This window comes from Pteropus alecto, unplaced genomic scaffold (genome assembly GCF_000325575.1).
Source record: "Pteropus alecto unplaced genomic scaffold, ASM32557v1 scaffold146, whole genome shotgun sequence".
Taxonomy (NCBI): Eukaryota; Metazoa; Chordata; class Mammalia; order Chiroptera; family Pteropodidae; genus Pteropus; species Pteropus alecto.
Genome location: NW_006442107.1, coordinates 19,798,768 through 19,820,066, shown reverse-complemented (window position 1 = coordinate 19,820,066; position 21,299 = coordinate 19,798,768). Strand labels below are relative to the sequence as shown.

General features: G+C 35.4%; 1 protein-coding gene across 3 annotated transcripts in view; it reads right to left on the bottom strand.

Moving 5' to 3' along the window:
- CDH2 (cadherin 2) overlaps positions 1 to 21,299 on the bottom strand; it is a 194,784-nt gene that overhangs the window by 82,692 nt on the left and 90,793 nt on the right. The window contains exon 1 of one of the 3 annotated variants that reach the window (XM_015595695.2): positions 1,221 to 1,275. The exons of the other annotated variants lie outside the window; for them this stretch is intronic. Coding sequence (XP_015451181.1) covers positions 1,221 to 1,260 — 40 coding nt within the window. The 5' untranslated portion in view covers positions 1,261 to 1,275. Of the gene's footprint in view, positions 1 to 1,220; positions 1,276 to 21,299 lie in introns of those variants that run through there. 3 annotated transcript variants of the gene reach the window in all.

Genomic DNA, 21,299 nt, shown 5'->3' with positions numbered 1-21,299 from the left:
CTTTCCCTTCCTTCTTATATATGAATCATTCTTAACAGAGTTAAGAAATATTACAAAAGCATGACCTGCCTCCATGTCACTTTTATACCTGTTCCTGATTTTTTTCTTCTTTATTCATAGATAAGCTTTTCTGCTTTTATAATACCTAATAATATAGCACTAGAATTAATGGAATAATGTTTTATTATTAACCTTAAGGAATATTCTAGGTTAGAGGGTCTTTTTCTGTAATTCTATGATTAACCAGCCAGCCTCAGATGACAACTAAGGTGATGTGTTTGATACTTACATGCATTCTTTACAGAACAGTAATATAGTTGGGGCAGCTACATTGATGGTCTGACATTACACTTCCAAAACATTTACAAATCTTAAACTTTGATAAATTTTGTTCTATTTTTCATTCATTCATTCAACAGTTATTTATTGAGATCTTACGATGTGCAAGACACTGTTAAAAGCCTCGGGGATATAGCAGTGAGCAAAACAAATACATAATGTTTAAGAAAAACTGACATTTTAAAAAATATTTATAAAAATAAAATTTGTATTGACTAAATAAGTTATTACAGAAAATTAAGGCTTTAAAAGTAAAATTTTAACCTTTCTGTTTGAAGTCTATGAAATGAAGGGATTTTATCATTTTCCATTACAGAAGAACAATAATAAAACAGAGTAGCTAGAATTAGTAACTTCTAGCAGGAGACTAGGCCTGACACAATAAAAACAGGTTTGGTTTGAAGGAGCTGATGGAGATTTGTGATTTTTAAGGGCATCTGAACAACTTCTCTAGTGGCACCGAGTTTTCATTACATCTCATTTCACTTCAAACTTTACGGCTTTTCCTCGTGAAATAAAGATCCCACCCGCACTATTCTTATAATTAGCATATTTGAAAAATATCATTTTCATTTCAAGTTACAAATAAAGTAAAGTTAAAAGGAATTATTTCTCTAAGGACAAAAGTTGGATAGAGACCAGGAGGAGCTGGAGAAGCTGTGTTTGCGAGTGAATGATCTCAACTGAAAGGATCAGCGTTGAAGAACTCACCCCTGGCTGGACGGCTCATTTCCTTCTCAGGCTCTTGGAATTTTGAACAGATATATAAAAACACTGAGACCTGCTGATAGTGTGTTAACTTTTGGCTGTACATTGGAAGAGAAATTCCAAAAACCGTTCCACTTCTTGACTGTTAACTTCTTTGTCTCTTCAAGACTTACCTGGTATTCTTCCAATGCTATCCTTTTTGCTTAAGTTCATTTCTGTTACTTGCAACCAAAAGAACATAATATCACATCTCCTCCCACTGGTCCATTTTGTATGCTTCATTTGAAGTCATCTTTTTTCAAATCATCCTGCTAAAAATTTTCAACATTTCCTGCTGCCAAATGATAAAATCACATCAACCAATATTCCAATATTCACTTTAGGACACTTCTGTAGGCTTTCAAATGTACACACACAGCCTGTTACCACTTCCATACCTTGCCTCCCATTCTTCCTAAATCACTACTGAAAATGGTAATGGAAATGGCAGTGAACATTATTTTAATGATATGTTTGGCTTCAAATGCTAGAGCTGCCAATTATGAGATGCAGAAATTTGTACATGTTTTCTTACCTCACGAAGCCTTCGTTTGTCTTTAATAAAGTGAAAATAATAATATCTTGTTCCTAGACTTAAAGATTTAAAAAGACCATATATATAAATTCACCTAGCACAGGCCCTAGCACATAGACTGTTTTCAATAAATTAGAGACGTTTTTATTTCACTATGACTTAAATTTTTATCTCTAACCCGAAACATTGTCTTCAGATTCAGAGCCATGGATTTAAGTGCCTATAGGACCTTTCCACCTGGAAAGACCTCAAATTCAAATTCTACCTGTTCTAAAGGAAAATTAACACCCACGTTCCTTCCAACCTGGGTGGTCCTACATCCCTTATGCCTTGAAGAATGGTATCACCATCCACCAGTCACCCAGTCACAACTATAATCTTAGCTTCCTTCACTGTCCAATGGGTCTTTATGCCCTGCAGACTTTACCCCTTAAAATCTGTGGGATCCATCCTCTCGTTTCTTCCTGGCCCTCAGATTGTCTATATTGTTCACCAGGCCTCCAGTAATAGCTTCTTAATGACTATTCTCTGCCTTTGTTACGCTCACCAAATTTACCCTCCCAATGAATAAGTCTAATGAATAAGTCTTTCTAAAACTCAAAGTGATCAAGTGTAAATCTATGAATAGTTCCCCATTGATTAGAGAATAAAAATGTACTCTTTAGTCTGTGACACACGTCCTTGACAATGTGGCCATGGCCTAAAGTCAATTCTCTCATCGTGCCTTGTTAGTGAACTCCACTCCAATCATAGCCACTTGCTTACAGTTTCTACAGCACACCAGATTGTGGCAGACTTCCTCTGCCTTGTTCTTGGTGGTGCATCTGAGTGGAATGCCCTCAATTCAGCACCCTGGCAAGTGACTATGCATCTTTTGACGGTCGCTTCCCTTATGAAACCCTGGCAGATACAGCCTTCCCCCAAGTGTGCTCCAACCATAATGCTTAAATACTTCCATCACTTCTAGCACTCACACTTGTATTTAACATACTTTTCTATATATTTTTCCAAACTGAAAGGCAAAGCTGTGCTTTATTCCTTTAGTGGCTCTGGTGCTCAGCTCAGGCCCAGCACATAACAAGCTCTTAATATATGCTTGAATGAATGAAGGTAACAAACAGAGACAGTTGAGGGAATTTAAATTTTAATTTCAAGAATGAAAAGCATAGTTCAGAGTATGTTTTAGAGTCTGTAGACGTTCAGTGTCTCACAGGACCCACAACAATACAGAATATGATAACTGTTCATAATTATGATTTCTACTCATTAAGAAAGCATTCCATCATAGCTATTCAGAATACCCTATTTAAGGTAATCAAGTATGTGATGAAGCTGAAACATTGTTCCAAAAGGGGTTGAGTCAAGCATTCATTTTCGTAAGATGGCTATTGCCCCTTAAATAACAATTTGAAAGACTTATAAATGCTTCATAGTCTAATTTAAATACAGTACATTACTAGACAACAATAGCTTACTATTGTCTAGTAATTTGTGACCATCTTCTACATTATTAGGAAATTTAGGAAACTTTAAATAAATTTGTACATAAGTTCCTTAAGGGATAATGGAATTTTAAAAAGAAACCTGGAGGATAAAAATGCCCTGGGAGAATCTGTTAATAGCCAATTACAAGAGAGAATTATTTCTTTAAAAAAATGTTAATAGCTATGCCACAGTAAAACATTAAGAATATATCCAAAGATGTGGTCAGAAACCAAAAAATAATTTTTTGACAAAAGTAATTCAGTGCAGAGAAAATGCTCTGCAAATTTACAGAATGCATCCTAGGTTAACAGGTCTTCCGTGAAATATTTTCACAGACCAGAATAAAATTTATGTAATTTATCCATCATGTTCAAACTAGTCAATAAAAAAATTAAAGAAAATGAATGAATATTTTGATAAACTTTTAGATGTGCTGCCCATTCCAAGGTTAGTAAATATTTTTTAAAAAACTCATTTGTACTTTCCAGTGAACTTCATTCAGAGAAAAAAAAAATCACAATTTTATATTTAAGATTTCATTTTTTGTTGAACTGGAGTAATGGATAAGAGTGACGGGAGCCATGACTGATTCAGTACATTTCTTCTTTTAAAGCAGCCTTAAGGCAGGTACACAATATTACCTTCGTAAAATCTAGTGGAGGATGAGAAAAGGAAGACGATGAATTTCAAGAATCATGCATTACTGGGATATGCTAGAAACCAAACGATTGTAGTGTTTGATATGATTCCCAGAGAGATGCCTTTGCACTTCAAATTTTCTATGGCCTTGTGATCTGCCATGCTTCAGGCAGTTCACAAGCAAATTACCATCACTTCCATAGGAATTGGATTCTTAACTGTAAGAGAAGCACCTAAGATACAAAAGCACTAAGAGATTTAAATATCTAGAAGCTTGCTAGAAGCTAAGAAATGAGATATTGATAAAAGTTACATATCTATCATGGAAAGCCATGGTTCTCTATATTTATGGCTGAGCAAGAATACATCAAAATACTCTTCATTTTACATCCCAAGATGTATTCAGATCAGAGGGTACTGGCCTGCTGAGCACTCAGACAATAGAGAAAACAACTTGCCTTCTAAAGCCATGCTGGACTTCAGCGGATATCAGAAAACAAAACAAAACCAACAAAAAAGTTTTCATCTGGTAACTCATTTTTGATCATATCGCATCGTAAATGATTTTAGGCTGACGTAAACAGATTTCCATATGAAGAATAAGACCTTGGTAAGTTGGAATTGTGATGTATTTTTACCTAAATTAGTGTTCAATGCTAAAAAAATAAAAGGAGAGGAGAGCTGAAGTAAAATTTCCCGTTAACATTTTGTTTTACCGATCTGTTTCTCCCCTGAAATTATAGGCAGAGATTTTATTATGTTAAATGTATACACAGAAACGACCCTACAAAAATGTACCTCACAGTGATAAATAATGATTCTGGTTGTTATAAAGAATAACTGTATTTGATATTTAATGTGGGTCAAATGCCTCAAAGCATACAAAGTGGGTACCTAGAGACTGACATTAAGTTTTTTGGCATTTCTCCAAGACTACAATGTAATTCATGATGCTTACTATTTCCCAGTCTATGTGAAGGTGTTTCTATTTAATAAATCTGAAGCCCCAGAACCATGACATGAATTTGAATATAAGCAAAGAATGCTGAACCCCTAACTAAATGCAGCAGTCTCTCTACTTCAGAATAGGCAAACACTGCCAGCAAAAACAACAAACTAAATTTCTGTTGAAAACAAAAACGGCAGAGCATGAAATAGCAGGCTGCCACCAAACATTGGGAGTTTGATTTTCATCAATGGCAGCTGAAACAGCCCTCTCCTCCCACTTCTGTATGGGAGAAAGAAAAAAAAAAAGGAAGAAAGAAAACAGACAACACTATCTGCATGCAAGCAGCACAAACCTTGTCCTTCTACTTGCTGCTCTCCAGCATGAAATATACAACAGCCACAAACCACTTTTTAGACTGTTTCAGTCCCTGAACCCATCTGATACCCCCCAGTTATCATACATTCAGAGGAATACACAGTAATTTATAAAAAGATTCTGCTGGTGTCACATCACATATTAGAAAAATTTCCAACCAGAGGGCTTCTGATTGATTTGTTTGGGGTCATATAGAGGTAAAAGGAAAAATTTGAAAAAATAAGCACTTAAAAGTGATGAGTGGCAAATCCAGCTGGCAAGGTGAATGAATGCATTTCAAAAGCCTCCTCTGTGATGACTACACAAAAACGTGCCATGAGCATGGAGCACTTGTATACCAAAACAACAGTCCCTTGTGGCTATACAGCTATTTCCATTTCACCTGTTACAATGCTAAACCTGCCCCTGAAACTCTACTTTCTGTGAGAGATGAAAGTCTTCAGAGATAAAATGACAGTACAATTATGAACTGTGGTGTTACTGAAGGGAAAGTTAAATTGAAAAAAGCAGATTGATAAAAACTGGTAGAAAACATCCTTTGCTAGACTAGATTATTCATGATACCAGAGAACACAAATATGCTTTCAAATTTTTATATGTATTGACCATAAGGAGGCTGAGTGACTGGATTAACTTGTCACTGAATGATATCTATGACACGGACACACGCACATTAAATGTCAAAAAGCCAATAATCAACAACATCAAACTTTCTCAGCCACATCCGGAGACTTGGTCACTGCTTTTAGAAACTTTCAGTATAATTTAATCTGGATAGAATTAAATAATTATTTTGATGATTATTTTAATAGTCGGAATTAATGCAAAGCAAATATTCACTAGCTTCTTCCTCCCCCTATGGGTAGAATATACTTTCCTAGTTCATTGATATGGCGCTTGGAAATATGTCTTGCTTTGGTACTGGGATGTTAGTAGACGTAACACAGACAAATGTTTGAGATACACTTGCGCTGCGGGACTTGCTCTCTTGGAGGTTGTCATCACCATGCAAAGGAACATGTTTTGAGCACTCATCAAGCTAAAGAGGATGAAGAAAACATGGAGCAGACCTAAACTCAATCAGCAGTTTGTAGCCACGCCCAGCCTGGATCAACTGAGTCCTACCCAACACACAAATGCATGAACAAGGATAACGAGTTTGGAGTGGTTTATTATAGACCATCATTTTGGCAATAGCTAACTGAGATAATATTAATAAAGATATAATTAGTATATCATCATAAATAGTGCCTACATATTAAATACATGGTATAAGATAAAATTAAAACACAGGTTTCATTACTGTGGATAAATACAGCATTGTTATAAGCCTTAGTAAAATTGGACCTCCTTGGTTTTACTCCTTCCAATTTTTCTACACCCACATAAGTAGCTGCTGCCATTTATCAAATACTACGTGTCTCAACATCTCAAGCTAAAGCAGTTACTTTTTATTCATTTGATTCTTAAAACAATTCCAGTAATGTAACTTTATCCATCTTACTGATAAGGAAATCAAGACTCACAGAGGTTAAGTAACTCAGACCACAGAGCTAGTAGGCTGCAGCTCTAGATTTCAAATAGGTGCTTCCTTAATACTTACCATATTTCAGGAACGTTTTTTTCTCCCCCCACCTCCCCGCCCCCATTTAAAGATGGTTAACGGAGGAACAAGCCGACTCCATAGAAGAGATATAATGTCTTTTTCACTTTTGTTGCTCTGTAGGGACTCATCTGGCACTGAAATAGCTCTCCCATTCCCACCCCCAGATGGTCCACTTGACAAGAAGAGGCCTCTGGGGAATGCCTGAAAGCTCTCTTCTTACAAAGAAGTACAGCCTAGAAAATTCCTAAGATAGCCATACGGTTTAGCTCAAGAGGATACTTAAAAAAAAAAAAAGTTTATTTTTTTCTTCTATGATCATTAAGTTAGTTTGGTCTTGATATGGGCTACACAAAGGAAATATCAAGTTTTTTGTTTGTTTTTTTTTTTAACATACATGTCCCTAACCAGGTGTATTCATAATTAACACTGAAAAGAAAATCCTTAATTCTCAAATAATTTTTCATTTCCCAACTCTAAATCTTATGCAGATAACTTATGAACATTTTTCCATACATTCTTTTCTTGAAGTGGCTTTTAAAATATACCGATGCGGAGAAGAAGCATTATATTAAATTATTATTAATATTTCTGTTGCTTATATAATCTCTTATCACAGATTTCTTTATGTATCAGGGTAGTCAGGCTACCTCTATTTCATATACTAAAGTATAGCTAACATGAGGGCAAAGATCTTTCAAAATTTAAGATATGATAAAACTAGGTATGAGTAGGAGTAACAATGATCTTGGAATGATACTAAATGCACTAAAAATTAAGCCTTGCCTAATTAATAGGATGACAGTCAGTAATATCAGGCCTGCAACTAAAAACGTCAGGTCATCCGAAGAAATGCAATCTATAAAGGGATGTACACGTACGATGATAGATTCTATGTCAGAATCATTCTAACACATATCAGAGGTTCCTGTCTTTTAAAAATTAGGATATTTAGTGCCAAATATTATTAATAAATACAAAATAATTTAAGCCTTTGCTGCAAATGAACTATACTGAAAAAAATGCTTCCTATTAACTGCAGAATTGTCCGCTCTTTATGAGTAAGTTTCCCAGCACACATCCTGTGAAACCAGTTAGAAATGCCTCTATGTCTATTTTTTCACCCCCAAATTCATGTTTACTCTCTAACCCTCACTACCTTTGAATTTGACTGTATTTGGAGATAAGGCCTTGAAATAGATAATTAAGGTAAAATGAGGTCATATGGATAGGCTCTAATCCAGTATGACTGGCATCTTTATAAATAGAGGAAATTTGGACACAGACATGCATTTACAGAGAGGAAAAAATGTGTGAGGACAAAGCAAGAAGGTGGCCATCTACAAGCCGGGAGGACTCAGCAGGACCTAACTCTTAACACCTTATCTTGGACTTCTAGCCTCCAGAACTGTGAAAATATGTTTCTGTTGTTTAAATCTCATAGTCCGTGATATTTTGTTATGACAGCTCTAGCAAACTAATATATTATATAATGCTAAAAACTCTAAAAATTAGTCACTGATTTCATTCAAAAAGTCAAGTTAGCATGACCTTAATTTTTATGTTATGTATTAAACATTTTTAAGATAATACCCAACACACCTAAAGTAAATCATAATTCATTAAAATTACCGAATATTAAGTCAGTAATCAATTTTCCCTGAATGCCACATATATGTATGTACACATACATATGCATCTGCATGTATATGTTTCATATATTTCTATATATGTATATTATAAAGCTGCATACATGCATACACATTTGTTTGACTCAGATTCCAATTAGATTAGTTGAAACGTCTCCTTAAATTTATAGGTTCTCTGTCCCCTTTTTCCTTTCAACAGTTTTGCTATTATTGAAGAAACCAGATCATTTGTGTTATATAGCATTTCCCCATAATCTAGATTTTGCTGATTGTAATTCTACAATGTCATGTAACATGATCCTCTGCCCTTTATATTTCTTATAAGCTAGAAGCTTGATCAGATCTAGAAGCTTGATCAGATCCAGGCTTATTATTTTTTTTGCGGGGGGGGGGGCAAATACACAAACAGATGACGTTGTGTATTCTTATCAGAAGGACACAACAGATTTTCTTTCTTTTAGTCTTTGGTGATCAATGCTTGGATCCACTATTTCAATGAGATGGAAAACAGTGATGATCGATTTACGTAATTCCTTTATTTATTAGCTGCAATACTTCTATAAAAAAGACTTACTTTCATTATCTATTCATACATAGGGTCGCTGTGAAATAGTCATTATGTAAAAATAAAACATGATAAACACTTTATTACCCTTTATTCAACAATTTTCAAAATAGTGACCAAATGAGTAAGTTTTTGAGATTTTTTTTCTACTGCAGTTATTAACCGTGTTAATTCCCAAACTGACCTAGCTTGAGGAGACCTTTTGATAAGACTAGTAATTGTTGATAGTTATGTTGCTGTATGGTAGGGCAACATGACAATCAAGGTCGTCTCATATACTTCTTGCCAGAAACATGGGATCGGCCATTTCTTCAAAGCATCCTGGATCTTTCTGGTGAACCTCAATAGAGACCCCCAGGGATATTCACTGCTACTAGATGGTCATTATTTTCAGGTATTTTCAAAGGCTAAATATAAAAAAAAAAAGTGTGTGTTTTTAAAATAAATTTATTTTTATACTTCTCATAGAAATTCCAGATGTCAGAATTTCTACTCCATCACACTGTTCTTACTACCTCTATCTTTTCTCTTCCAATTAAAAACATGGTTACTCACTTGCTTTACCTCACAAAACACACATACGATAGTTCCTAAAACTAACACTACTACCAAATATGATTGTTAAGAGTTTCATATTAATTCTTTTGCCTTTTTTTAAGATCTTAGCGTATATCCCATTGAGGATATATTCAACTTGAGTCAACAACAGAGTCTCAGTTTTGCTGGCCTGCATTACTTTTATAGCATACCACAGATGAAAATTGTTATAACCTAAGCTTGTTCTTAATTATAAAACTATTTTTAGAACAGCCATACAGCGTAAGTCAGGTTATCCATATCATGCAACAGAGTTAATGATGCAAATATTTACATTAACATAAAATCAGACAGTTGCATATATGAAAACTTTTCAAATTTTAATGGTACAACAATAAGAAAAATGTACTATAAAATACATGTTTCATAAAAGCCTAACAAGCTCCCAAATTGTTAAAACTATAATATTAAAAAAAAAAAAAGCCATACTTTAAACATCAGCTACTTAAAATGTTAGATTTAAGTAGCAGTGTAAGGCCCTCTTGTCTTTTTATGGTGATTAAAAACAAACAAACAAACAAACAAACAAATAATAAAAGCATATAGCTTTGTAAAATTCTTTGTTTCATTTAAAAGTACTTGAAAATATCACATCCCAAAATTATTATAGGGCAACAGCAATGTTTATACTACTTTTCTTGTATTTTGAGTCTCGACCATTTTATACTGAGCCTCTCATTTCTATTACAACATAGTCCCTATTTGGTGTTTAAAAAAAAGTGCGTAAAGGAGTCAACGACCAACAACTGAGGAGGAAGTTCAATGATGATGGGCAGGAGAATATCCCGCTGTTTGAAGGGATGGAAGAAGAAGCAGTCTTTCTCATCCGGAGCAAAGAAAAATGAGAATTCTAGCGAGTTATTTACGGTGGCACATACCCACAACTACAGCATGTCTCACCCATTGTTTTGAGCACTAAAGCATCATTAACACATTCTAATAAAAAAATTTCACAAGGGCTCCTTTCTCATCTACATGCAAAACTAAGTCAGCAGGATTAGCCTATAGCTTCAGGAAGCCATAAAGTGAAGCTTGAACCCAGTAATGATCTTCAGCAGGGTGTCTACTAAGACAAATTTACTTGGCTGGGACAGATTTGATAGCATATGTGTCATGTAAAATGTGTATATGTAAAACTTCACACCATTTAAGCTACACGTCCCAGGGATTGGTAGACAAAAGTATCCTCTTTCATGCTTCAAAAAGTATTAATAAGCTTTTCTACATTTTCTTCCTAAAGGAGCTTCATGTTATTATTGGTAACCATCTATAATCTACAACCTTCAAAAATCACTAGCGGCGCAGTGTAATGCATATAACCAGCCCCAATTTATTCAATCATTAAGATCGACTTAGGCAAAGGAAAAAGTAATATGATATTTATTGCCTGCCTGAGAGGCGTTAACAGCCAAAACAAGTTAAAATATATGCTGTCCTTCATTTATTTCTCCAGACATGTCTGGATGAGAAACATCTGGAAATCCCTTAAAGCTATGAATTCCTCAAAGTGTGGGTGGAGGTGGGTGGGTAGGGGAGTAGAGGGAGACTTTTTCTCTCCTCTCTCAAAAGGAACCTCAACTCTGAATGATATTTGTTTGGAAGTGATCCCTGGGACAGAAGACAGTTTTTCCCACCCTTTTTCTTTCACTAGCTCCCTAAACTGGTAATCTTTCCATGAAGAACCAGTCACACCGCATGGGGATATACCAGAGTGTGATGAAAAAGAAAATAGAAGGGTGCCAAAATAAGATAGATAGATAGATAGGTAGGTAGGTGGATGGATGGATGGATGGATGGATGGATAGATGGATGGATGGATGGATGATAGATTAGATAGAAGATAGATAGATAGATAGATAGATAGATAGATAGATAGATAGATAGATAGATAGATAGATAGATAGATAGATAGATAGATAGATAGATAGATAGATAGATAGATAGATAGATAGATAGATAGATAGATAGATAGATAGATAGATAGATAGATAGATAGATGATAGATAGAGATAGACAGACAGACAGACAAAGGTAAAAACCAATAGACTAAAATAAACTAGATGAACATAACTGGCTATCTCCCTCAGTTCTGATGTGGTTTGAAGAAGAGGAAAAAGCAAATGAATGCGGTGACCAAACCAGAAATATTCAGAAACCTGAAGCCCTATTTAATGAAAGTACAAAATACAAAATAAAGTGAATATTTACTTAGAGAAAATAAATCACTAAAATTACTAGAGCCTTGAGAGGCCTGGGTCTCCTTCTTCTGAGATCTCTTCAGGTAATTTACCAGAAATATTTCTAGATTACTACCTGGCTTCTCCTCCCCTTCTAGGACACTCTGAAATAATTCCCAGCAAACCCCATCACTCAGGGCCTTGAACTTTCAGTTTCCTTAGCTTAACGGTAAACTGCCTCTCATGTTTCTTACTCCCTCTGCTTGTCTTATCCAAGAACTGTGAATTTTCATGTCCTTTCTTTCTCGGTAGTTGCCTGCCATAACAAGACTTCTCATGCCCAAGCACGTCACAAATGATGCTGTACTAATTCAAGAGCTATGCTAGCTGGCTACTAAAAAACTATAAATTATAGTGACTACTCCAGTTTGTAGCTTACCCCCACACTCAGTTCCTCTTATAGAGGGAGAACTTGGGAGGTGAGCCAGAAACTCAGTCAGCAAGGGGTTTATCTCTTGTTGATACTTCATTGTTCAGAGAGGTGATGATATATAAGCCAAGATCTAAGCCAAAACCCCAACTCTATCAGGCTTCACAACTACAATATAACATCTATTACATTAGGATATAGGTAATAGGTTAAGGAGTATCCAAACACTTTAATTACAGAAGATGTCTTACCAGAAAAGACACTTGAGTTATATGCTAAGAAGAATCCATTACAGAGCACATGTAATAGAGGAATCTTTCAAAAGGACTGCTATTTTCAACTATAAATGCTTCTATCTCCTAACATGGAAGAGGGATTACTGTGCTACATTCTCAGACACTGGCTCAAGTGCTAAGAATGCTGGCTACACTGATAATTCAGTCATTGTCAACCTCCAAGGAAATCCATGGTCACTTGCTATAGAATTGGTTCTTTGTTTTCCCTGGGCGCTGACATTATAAGAAATATTACATCAATTTCTTCTTTTCCATCGTCCGTCATCGTTGTCATCGTCGTCATCATCATCATCATCATCATCATCATCATCATCCTGACCAATTCTCCAATATTAAATCATCATCATCATCATCCTGACCAATTCTCCAATATTAAATCATCATCATCATCATCATCCTGACCAATTCTCCAATATTAAATTCTGCAGAAGACCATAGCAAAGGTGTCTTAGGAAGACCTCAGTAGCACCCTGGGTAATGAGGTGATTAATGGCTCAGAAAAGCAGGACAACCACCAACATGTATTTCTTGTAGGCAATGTCACACTGAAATGTTAAGAGATTTGAAGAGAGTCACAAAATTAAATTTCATTCTCTCTAGGCTCCGATGATTATTCACTGAGATACGGAACAAATCTGAAGAAAAGGCATCCTGCACCTTTCCAGCTAAAGTGCCCCCACCCCATTTGTTCATCAAATATTTGAGAGTTTGCTATGTTTCAGGGTTTGCCTGCGAATTTATGCTATAACTCTCTCTGGTAACAACCATTTGAAAAGTACTTAATCGCTGCCTTTAAAATAATTATTTTTAAATTCAAAATATTTATCTGAAAAATTGTAACTCAACTGGATTGAACTGGATGGCATATTTCAACTACACACAAAAAAGAAAAGACTTAGCCAAGGCACACACTTACTAAATATAAAATAATTTTATCTTCAAAACTAATTACAAATGAACTTCAAAAATGCAGATACTTCATAAAGAGATACCAATATTACATTACTAAGGTAAAACTTGGGTTTCTAATCAGAATATTTTTAGATTTTAAGGTTGTCACCTTTTGAACAAGAGTTCGAACAAAGGCTCTTAATGTTTAATGCATCAATAATTTTCAGAATAATTCTTGATAGCGATGCATGGAATTGTATTGACAACCCCCTCTCCAAACAGATGACCTCTTTCACTTTTCAAAGGCAAGATTCTCCTTTTCTTAGTGATTATCAAACAGAGAAGGATGTAATTAAAACCATTTTATTAATTCTCTTTTTAGTTTAAGTGCCACTGAAAAGCTGATTCTACTCTCCTGTTTGAATAATGATTTCTATTATAGTCAAGTTGAATCTGAATTATACAAAGAATAAGTTTTACCACTGAATCAGATGGAAAAAAATTTTATTCTCTAAGTTACAAAAAAAATTGTTTAGTCTTAGAATCTGAAATCCACAATATGAGCACGTTGAACATTCAGAAGACTCAATTCTGTCAACATTTATATATATAAATGCTGCTCTTCCAATATGAAAGAACTGGCAAATCGCACAAAAATATAAAAACCAAAAGTAAATTTCAAGTAACAGTTGAAATAAAGGCCCTAAAATAAGAATATTATGGAAATTTAGCTTTCCACCTGGATCTTTCTCCTTATAAACCAAACCTTTTAAAACAAAATTTCATAAACTAGAGGGGAAAACAAACTCCACAAATGAACTAAGAAATACGCTGCATGGATTTATATACCTCCTAGTAATGATAATAATCAAAAACTTATTTTTAAAAAATTCACAGAATTTGAAAGCAAATATTTGCAAACTCGTATTGGTTATACAATGTACATTACTGTGTTTTTAGTTTTGTTTAATTTTTGTTTATTTCTAGTGACACTAATCTAATACTTTCATTGAGATGTAATTCACATATACAATCCACCTATTTAAAGTATACAATATAATGACTTTTAGTGTATTCACAGAAGTTGTACATCCTTTATTACAATCAATTTTAGAACTTCTTTTTTACTCCAAAAGAAATCACAGCCACATCCTTAGCCATCACCTCCTTAACCACTCCCATCCCAACTCCTTAGCATCCAACCTTAGGCACCCACTGATCTACTTCTTGTCTCTACAGATTTATCTATTTTAGACATTTAGAGATGGATTCATACAATACAACGTGGTCCATTGTGACTAGCTTCTTTCACTAAGCATGTTTTCAAGGTTCATCCATTCTGTATCATATATGAGTACTTCATTTATTTTATGGTGAAATAATACAGTTTTAGATGGATACACCACATGTTATGTATCCATTCATCTGTTAATGGACATTTATTTGGGTTACTTCCAGTTGACTCATTTTTAGTGTTTCTTATCTAGTTTTATTTTCCTGACTAAAGATATTCATCCTATCAAGCTCTGTAGAGCATCCTCTCCCCAAAGTTAAATAATTTACTTTCTGTTCAAAATTATGGTCAAAAGTACTAAATGTCTCTGAGAATCAAGTGGTACTATGATTCTTAAGCAAGGCCCACCACCTTATAATGGCCTAAATTTCCCCATTTATGAAACAATGAAATGTTACGGTGAAATAAAAATTATTTCTGAATTTCAAGTTTTAGAAATCTAGAAACTGATGTTCAAAATACATTGGAAAGAATTATCAAAATAAAGCTGAATAAAACCAAAAATGTACTATAGTGACATTAATCTAAAGCCACTCCACAGGTAGGGAGGTAGAATAAAAAATGTCCTGATTACTTGCCCTCGACCCTCCAATCTCTGCCAAGGATTTCATTGGCTAAATCCACCTGGAAACAGAAGTTAGCCTCCTGGGGCAGTGAGGAAATCTAGAGGAGCAAAGAGAAGACTCCTTGGTCCCAAAGCATTTCAAATAGCATTTCAAAATCTGAAAGCTAAGAGTAAGAGAAGAAATAAATATGTCAGAGTTTCTTGCTCTCAGTTCTCAACATCATTATCATGCATAATGTTTATTTATAAATACAAAGAATGTTCCATGGAGTCCAAATGATAAGTAGTCAGTATGCATTTCTGGAGCTCCAAGTAAGTGAAATTAACAAACGTGCACACACACTCATAATGTCACTATCAAGACCATTTTGAACACTCTGAGAAGGAACAGACAGATAAATGTTTCTAACCAGTGCAAAACTTATCAGCAAATTAAAAATAAACTGAATTTGCTCATACAGCAGATAATGCAGACACTCTGTATTAAAAATGGAAGTGTTAACGCCATAACCAAAATAGCTTCATTAAGCCTTATGGTAAGGTTATGTGACACCTAATGTTCATACATGAAGATAATAACATTAGTTACTATCAAGCAGGACTAGCAGCTTGGTCTTAAGAAGGCTGACAAGAAATGTCCTTTAGCTAAAGAAGAGCTGCAGAGGCCGAGAACTAACTCATCATGGTGAACTAGATCCCATGCTCTTCCATTAATTAGTGACTAATTTGACACAACCTGAGGCACTATGCTGGTGAAAACTACTGAATCTGAAATTTATTTAAGAACATAAGAAACAGATTAAATAAGAAAAGGACAAATCATTTCCCTACCATATTGTAAACCATCTTTATTCTTTCTCTCTCTTGCTATTTTTGGAGAATAAAAAGGCGCATCATTGTCACATATTACACGTGGGGCATATTCCAGGATTCTCCCTTAATTCCAAGACTAAGACTGACAAATGATTGAGGATATTTCTATTTACCATATGAAATAGAATCATCATGAAAATTCATTCAGTTCAACCACTTTCAAATTAGAGTAATCGTGACCCATTGTTTTATTTGGGGAGATGCATATTATTTCTAAATTTATGCAAAAATTTTGTACATATATTTATATTACAGTAGTTTCAATTTTGGAAATTTGATATACTGTGATGTTAATCTTTGCCTGTGTTATTAATCTAGAATTTGATATCCTTCTTCAAAAGCTTTTGAGGGAACAATCTGAAAAAGTCTATATAATTATTCTTTAAGTGGAAAAAATAATCCATTTTATTCTGAACCTCTAATATTATTCCCACTTAATGCTGAATTTCATTCTTCCCAAAGGAAGTACACTCCTCCTTGTTTAGATACTCTTTCTGTAATAGCAACCCCATTTTTTTTCCATTTCAAGTTTCAAGTGTCCAGAACCAAGATACTCAGTGACAATCAAATCATTTTAATGTCACTTTCCAGGGCACTTTAGCCTCTTTCAAGTGGATTATTTCATGCACGCCTCCCTGAAATCTTGGACTAAAAGACAACATTTGATATGTCACTTCTAGATTTTCAGTACCCAATACCTGGGCTCTCACAGGCTTATCTACTACCTGTGTTATAGCATACCCATAAGGAATTAGCTACCTTCCCACCAGAATATGAGACACGTGAAGGTATCCACCATGTTTTGTGTGGGGCTGGAGTCACCAACATAAAGAGCCTGAGCTCATTCAGTGCTGACTGTCCAACTTCCTTGGACATGACTGAGGATTTAGTTGCTAAGTTCACCATCCCAACTTAAACAATCCTCAAGGTTCTGTTTCTCTGGGAACGCCATAAAAATGTGATACGAGTAGCTTCCCAGAAGACAATAATGCAAAAAAAAAAAAAAAATTAAGATTTACTTTAAAGTTCTCCAGAGCACTGATAGCCACAAGAGGCCCAAAGTCAGAGGCAGGCCAGGAGAATAAGAAATAAGGCAACTCATCAGACAGCTAACTCAGTCTGCATAGAATCAGACTGGACAAAATGAGAAAAATCGGGATGTGGTTAGGGACATGGTTTTGAAGCAGGCCAAAAAAATTTATGCTGTACACACACACACACACACACACACACACACACACACACAACTTACATATCCTTCTCTACATAAGGCATCTTGCCAAGAGTAAAAGTTGCATAGGAAGTATAGTATTTACAGCTATTGTTCTGCCCTCTTACAGTCCCAACTACAGCTACCACCTTTATAATTTATTTTTGTAGTTATTATCTTATTTGAGTCATGTTACAATCCAGTGGGGTAAGTATAATTACCCTATTTAATTGCTAAGGCTGGCAAAAGTGAGGAAAGTTGCTAAGGACCTTCCAAGATGGAATGGAAATGGGCTATGCATGGGGGTTTCATTGATTCCAAGCCAGGTGTTCATTCCATCATGCAGCAGGACATTACATCAACCAGCCCCAAAGGAGCCAGGGACAGAATGTAGACAGCAAAGCGTTGAGTCAGGGTATCTGGGAAGACAACACCCATCGTCCAGCCTCCATTACAATGTGAGATCCTTCACCAGATCAATCTATGCAAACAAAGCAAAACAAAAACAAACAAAAAAATCCTCACTGGACTTTCCCTCATATACGCAGGAGACTTCCGGAATACCTACTATGAGTTCAGCACTGAGAACACATTATACCAGTTCCCAACTGTCAGAGAGCTCATGGCCTAACTGGACACAACAAAGCATAAACAAGTTATTAAATAAACAGAAAATAAATATTTTAAGAGAGACGGCACACGCAGAGAGGCAAAATACCAGGAAATGATGAAAAGCGCACCATACCGCTAATCACGAGCAATCCATTAGTGGTAGAATTCGGATTAAATCACAACTAGGTTTTTCTTATTTATTATTCATGAGACATTTTGTTTTTCAATTATTTTTTTTTTTCTACTCCACATTAGCCCACACATTTTAAAGCCTCAAGCATTAATTTGATTTCCCGCCAATAATTTGAAGATAATGATTTGTGTCTCGGTTCTGCCTGCATGGATCTTCCTGATAATTTGGAGAGAAAATGATAAGTATCTCCCCTCTTTTCAGATAGTGGCCTCGGGGATTTTATTCATCATGGGGGCAGGGCCTTAGCTTTTCTGACAGATTTAAGAAACAGGAAGACAGAAATTCAGAACTGAACAAATCTGTCAACTCATTTTCTTTCAGGGTTTTCTGCCAATTTTCGCTTCCTCTCTCTACCCCTCCCCTTTTTTTCTCTTTCCTTTAAGAGGCAGAATGCAAGAAAATATGTATCTCCCCTTCCTAAAGGGACAGACTAACAGTGCTAGTGAGCAAAAACGCAGGTGTGCACAAGCTGAAAGGTCATTCTCTGCTCCTTGGAGAATAAAGTAGGAAGTTTAAGAGGCGCAAGTGTGAGTGAATGCAAGGAGTAGAAGATTCTGATGGGAGGGACATCCATTCATAACTGTCACTCCATTATCCTGATTTCACAACAGAACGCCTTCCTGGAACAGCAGGCCTCTGACCCACTCTCCCCTCTGCCATCTCTTATCTTCCCATGAGCCCTGAAGCAGGAAAAGAATTAAACCTTTTTTTTTCATTGCTAAATAATTAATAAACCACTGGCATTCTGATAAGCTGGCATGCATCTTCTTAATCAGCAACCAACCCAAATAATTTTGTTTATAAGTTAAGATAAATCCTGTCACTTAAATATTCTAGATGAGCCTGTGTCCACTGCCCATTTCCTTGAAGTAGCTTGAATGTTTTTCCCCTGCTTTGTTGTTCCTCCTTTCAGTCTGCAATTTGGCTCCTGACATGCAGGGATTACACACTGTTAACCTAACAGTGGCGATAACGATGCCTACAGTAGTTGCACTGTCATCAGAAAAAATGACTAGTTTATGAGACATTATTCATCATGTAATTCCTCTCCTAAGATCCTAGAAATTCAATAGACAATAGGGATAATAATATTGCTCTTGATAAGATCACCAATGTCCCCTTAATTACTAAAGTCAGTGACTCTGTAGAGTGCTTTTCTTGAAAGAAACAGTAACATTTGACACTGTGAATCCCTGTCCTCTCTGCCTTGGACCCATGCCCTGCAGCCTACCTCACAGTCTCTTTCCTGTTTCTCTTCCACTTTTGTAGGTTTTCCTTACCAGTCTTTCTTTCACCTCTCTCTAAAGTGTTAGTGTGAGACCCCCCAGCTCCCTGTTTGAGTCTCCTTTAAACGATATAAAGAGCCTTTTTGGCCTGTCTAAGCTAATAACCCTATCTGTCCCCTACAGAAGCCTTATGTGACTGCTATACTAAATGCCTTCCAGCTTTTGCAGCACCTGCATTCACGTGGCTGTCTTTCCTTTTTGATGTCTCAATCTCACCTGACAAAGCCTGCTCAATCTTGACTACCTGGCAAGGTCCTCTCTGTCCTCACCAGAATTTGGGATCATGTATTTGTGTTAGTTGTCTGTTTGACATACTAGTTCCACCAGGTAAGGGACTCTGTACCTTTTAGTTAACCATCATATTCCTTCAGGACTCAGCAGGTAACCAATAAAAAGTTCCCAGTAATAAAACAGATGAGAAGGTCACGTCCAAATGATAGAGACAAAAAACAAAATAAATCAACAATTTTCCATGAAACTTTTAACATGTAACAGGGAGATTTTCTGAATTTCATGATATAGTTACTATTATGTATTATCTTTCAAAAGAAAGAAATAAAGACCTTAAGTAATTGTTCACACCCAAAGCAATCATTTCTGCTCTGTGCAAAGTAACATATGAGTGGTATCATGAATTCCAACCCAAAAAATCTATCAGTGTTCAAAACACTGATAGAATAAGCAAACACTTGATTGGATAAGCATATATGTGTCTACTGATATACACATACATACATGCTCACATATACATACTCAGAGGTCCTATTACTGAGTTTATTACTGAGTTATCAGTTTACTGATAGTCAATAATCTCACATAACTTATATAGATGGTGACACAGAATCTTTTTTCAAAAATTAATCATTTTATAGATGCTTACAAGCCAGAGGGTACTGCAAGAATATCAATGAAAATCATTATGCCCATAATTTGGATTACATTTCTTTTAGTTCTCTAGTGTAAACAAATCTCTCAAATAGCCCTATTAGTAAATGAAATATTTACTATGTCAATACATTTGCCACAAAATATGCTGACTAAAAATGTTTTTAATGTAGAGAACTTTATTTCACGGAGTATTTATTTTGTATCCTTTGTCAAGGTTCACATATAATAGAGGCCTTTAAAAAGCTTAACAGGCATGTTTTCTAATAACATTTTTAAACTATTTATTTTTTTAAAAAATCAATAAAAATGTAGGATCTCTTAGTTGATTGTTTTTCTTTGAAAAATATAAATCAAGCTCCTGACGCTCCAGAAAAGGAAGACAATATTTTAAATTCTGCTTTTAAAACTGTCCCTTATAATGAATGAGTCCTTAAATTTAGTTTCTATCTTTTAAGGTGGGGGGTGACTTTCTAAAACAGTGATCCTGAGCTTCCTCAGCTCACTAAAGGCAGATGATAGTATCACTCTACTGAAACTGTTTTAAAGATAGTATCACTCTACTTTAAACTGTTTTTAAAGCTGCTGGTCGGGGTATTGTAGGCTCTAGAGTGAGAACACCTGAGTTCAAAATCAATTTGATTTTCTACTAGTCATGTGACCTTGGGAGGGATTCGCTTAATATGTCCAATGTCCTTATCAAAAAAAGAGGAATAACAAGACTATCTAGAGATGCTGGGGTTGCTGGAAGATTCAATGAGACAGTTTACCTAAAGAACCTAGCACAGCACTTCGTTATTCATTATCTTATTATTTCCACTGTATAAATTTTATTAACATATGGCAGGAGGTAGAGGCAGTGAGATGTGGCCAAGGAATTCTGGAAAATAAATTATCCCTCTATGAGAATTTTAAAAATTAAATTTTTGTTTCATTCACATGATAATCTTTGAAGTTAACAAGAGTACTTGATGCCCACTTGTGTCCACATATACAAGGTACAAAGCTGTCATGGAAAGGTGGACTTAATATGTAGGTGATAGTCTCTTGTCGAGCAAAGGTCAGATGAGGCCATACTATGCTGCATAAAGTTTTGAAATTGTC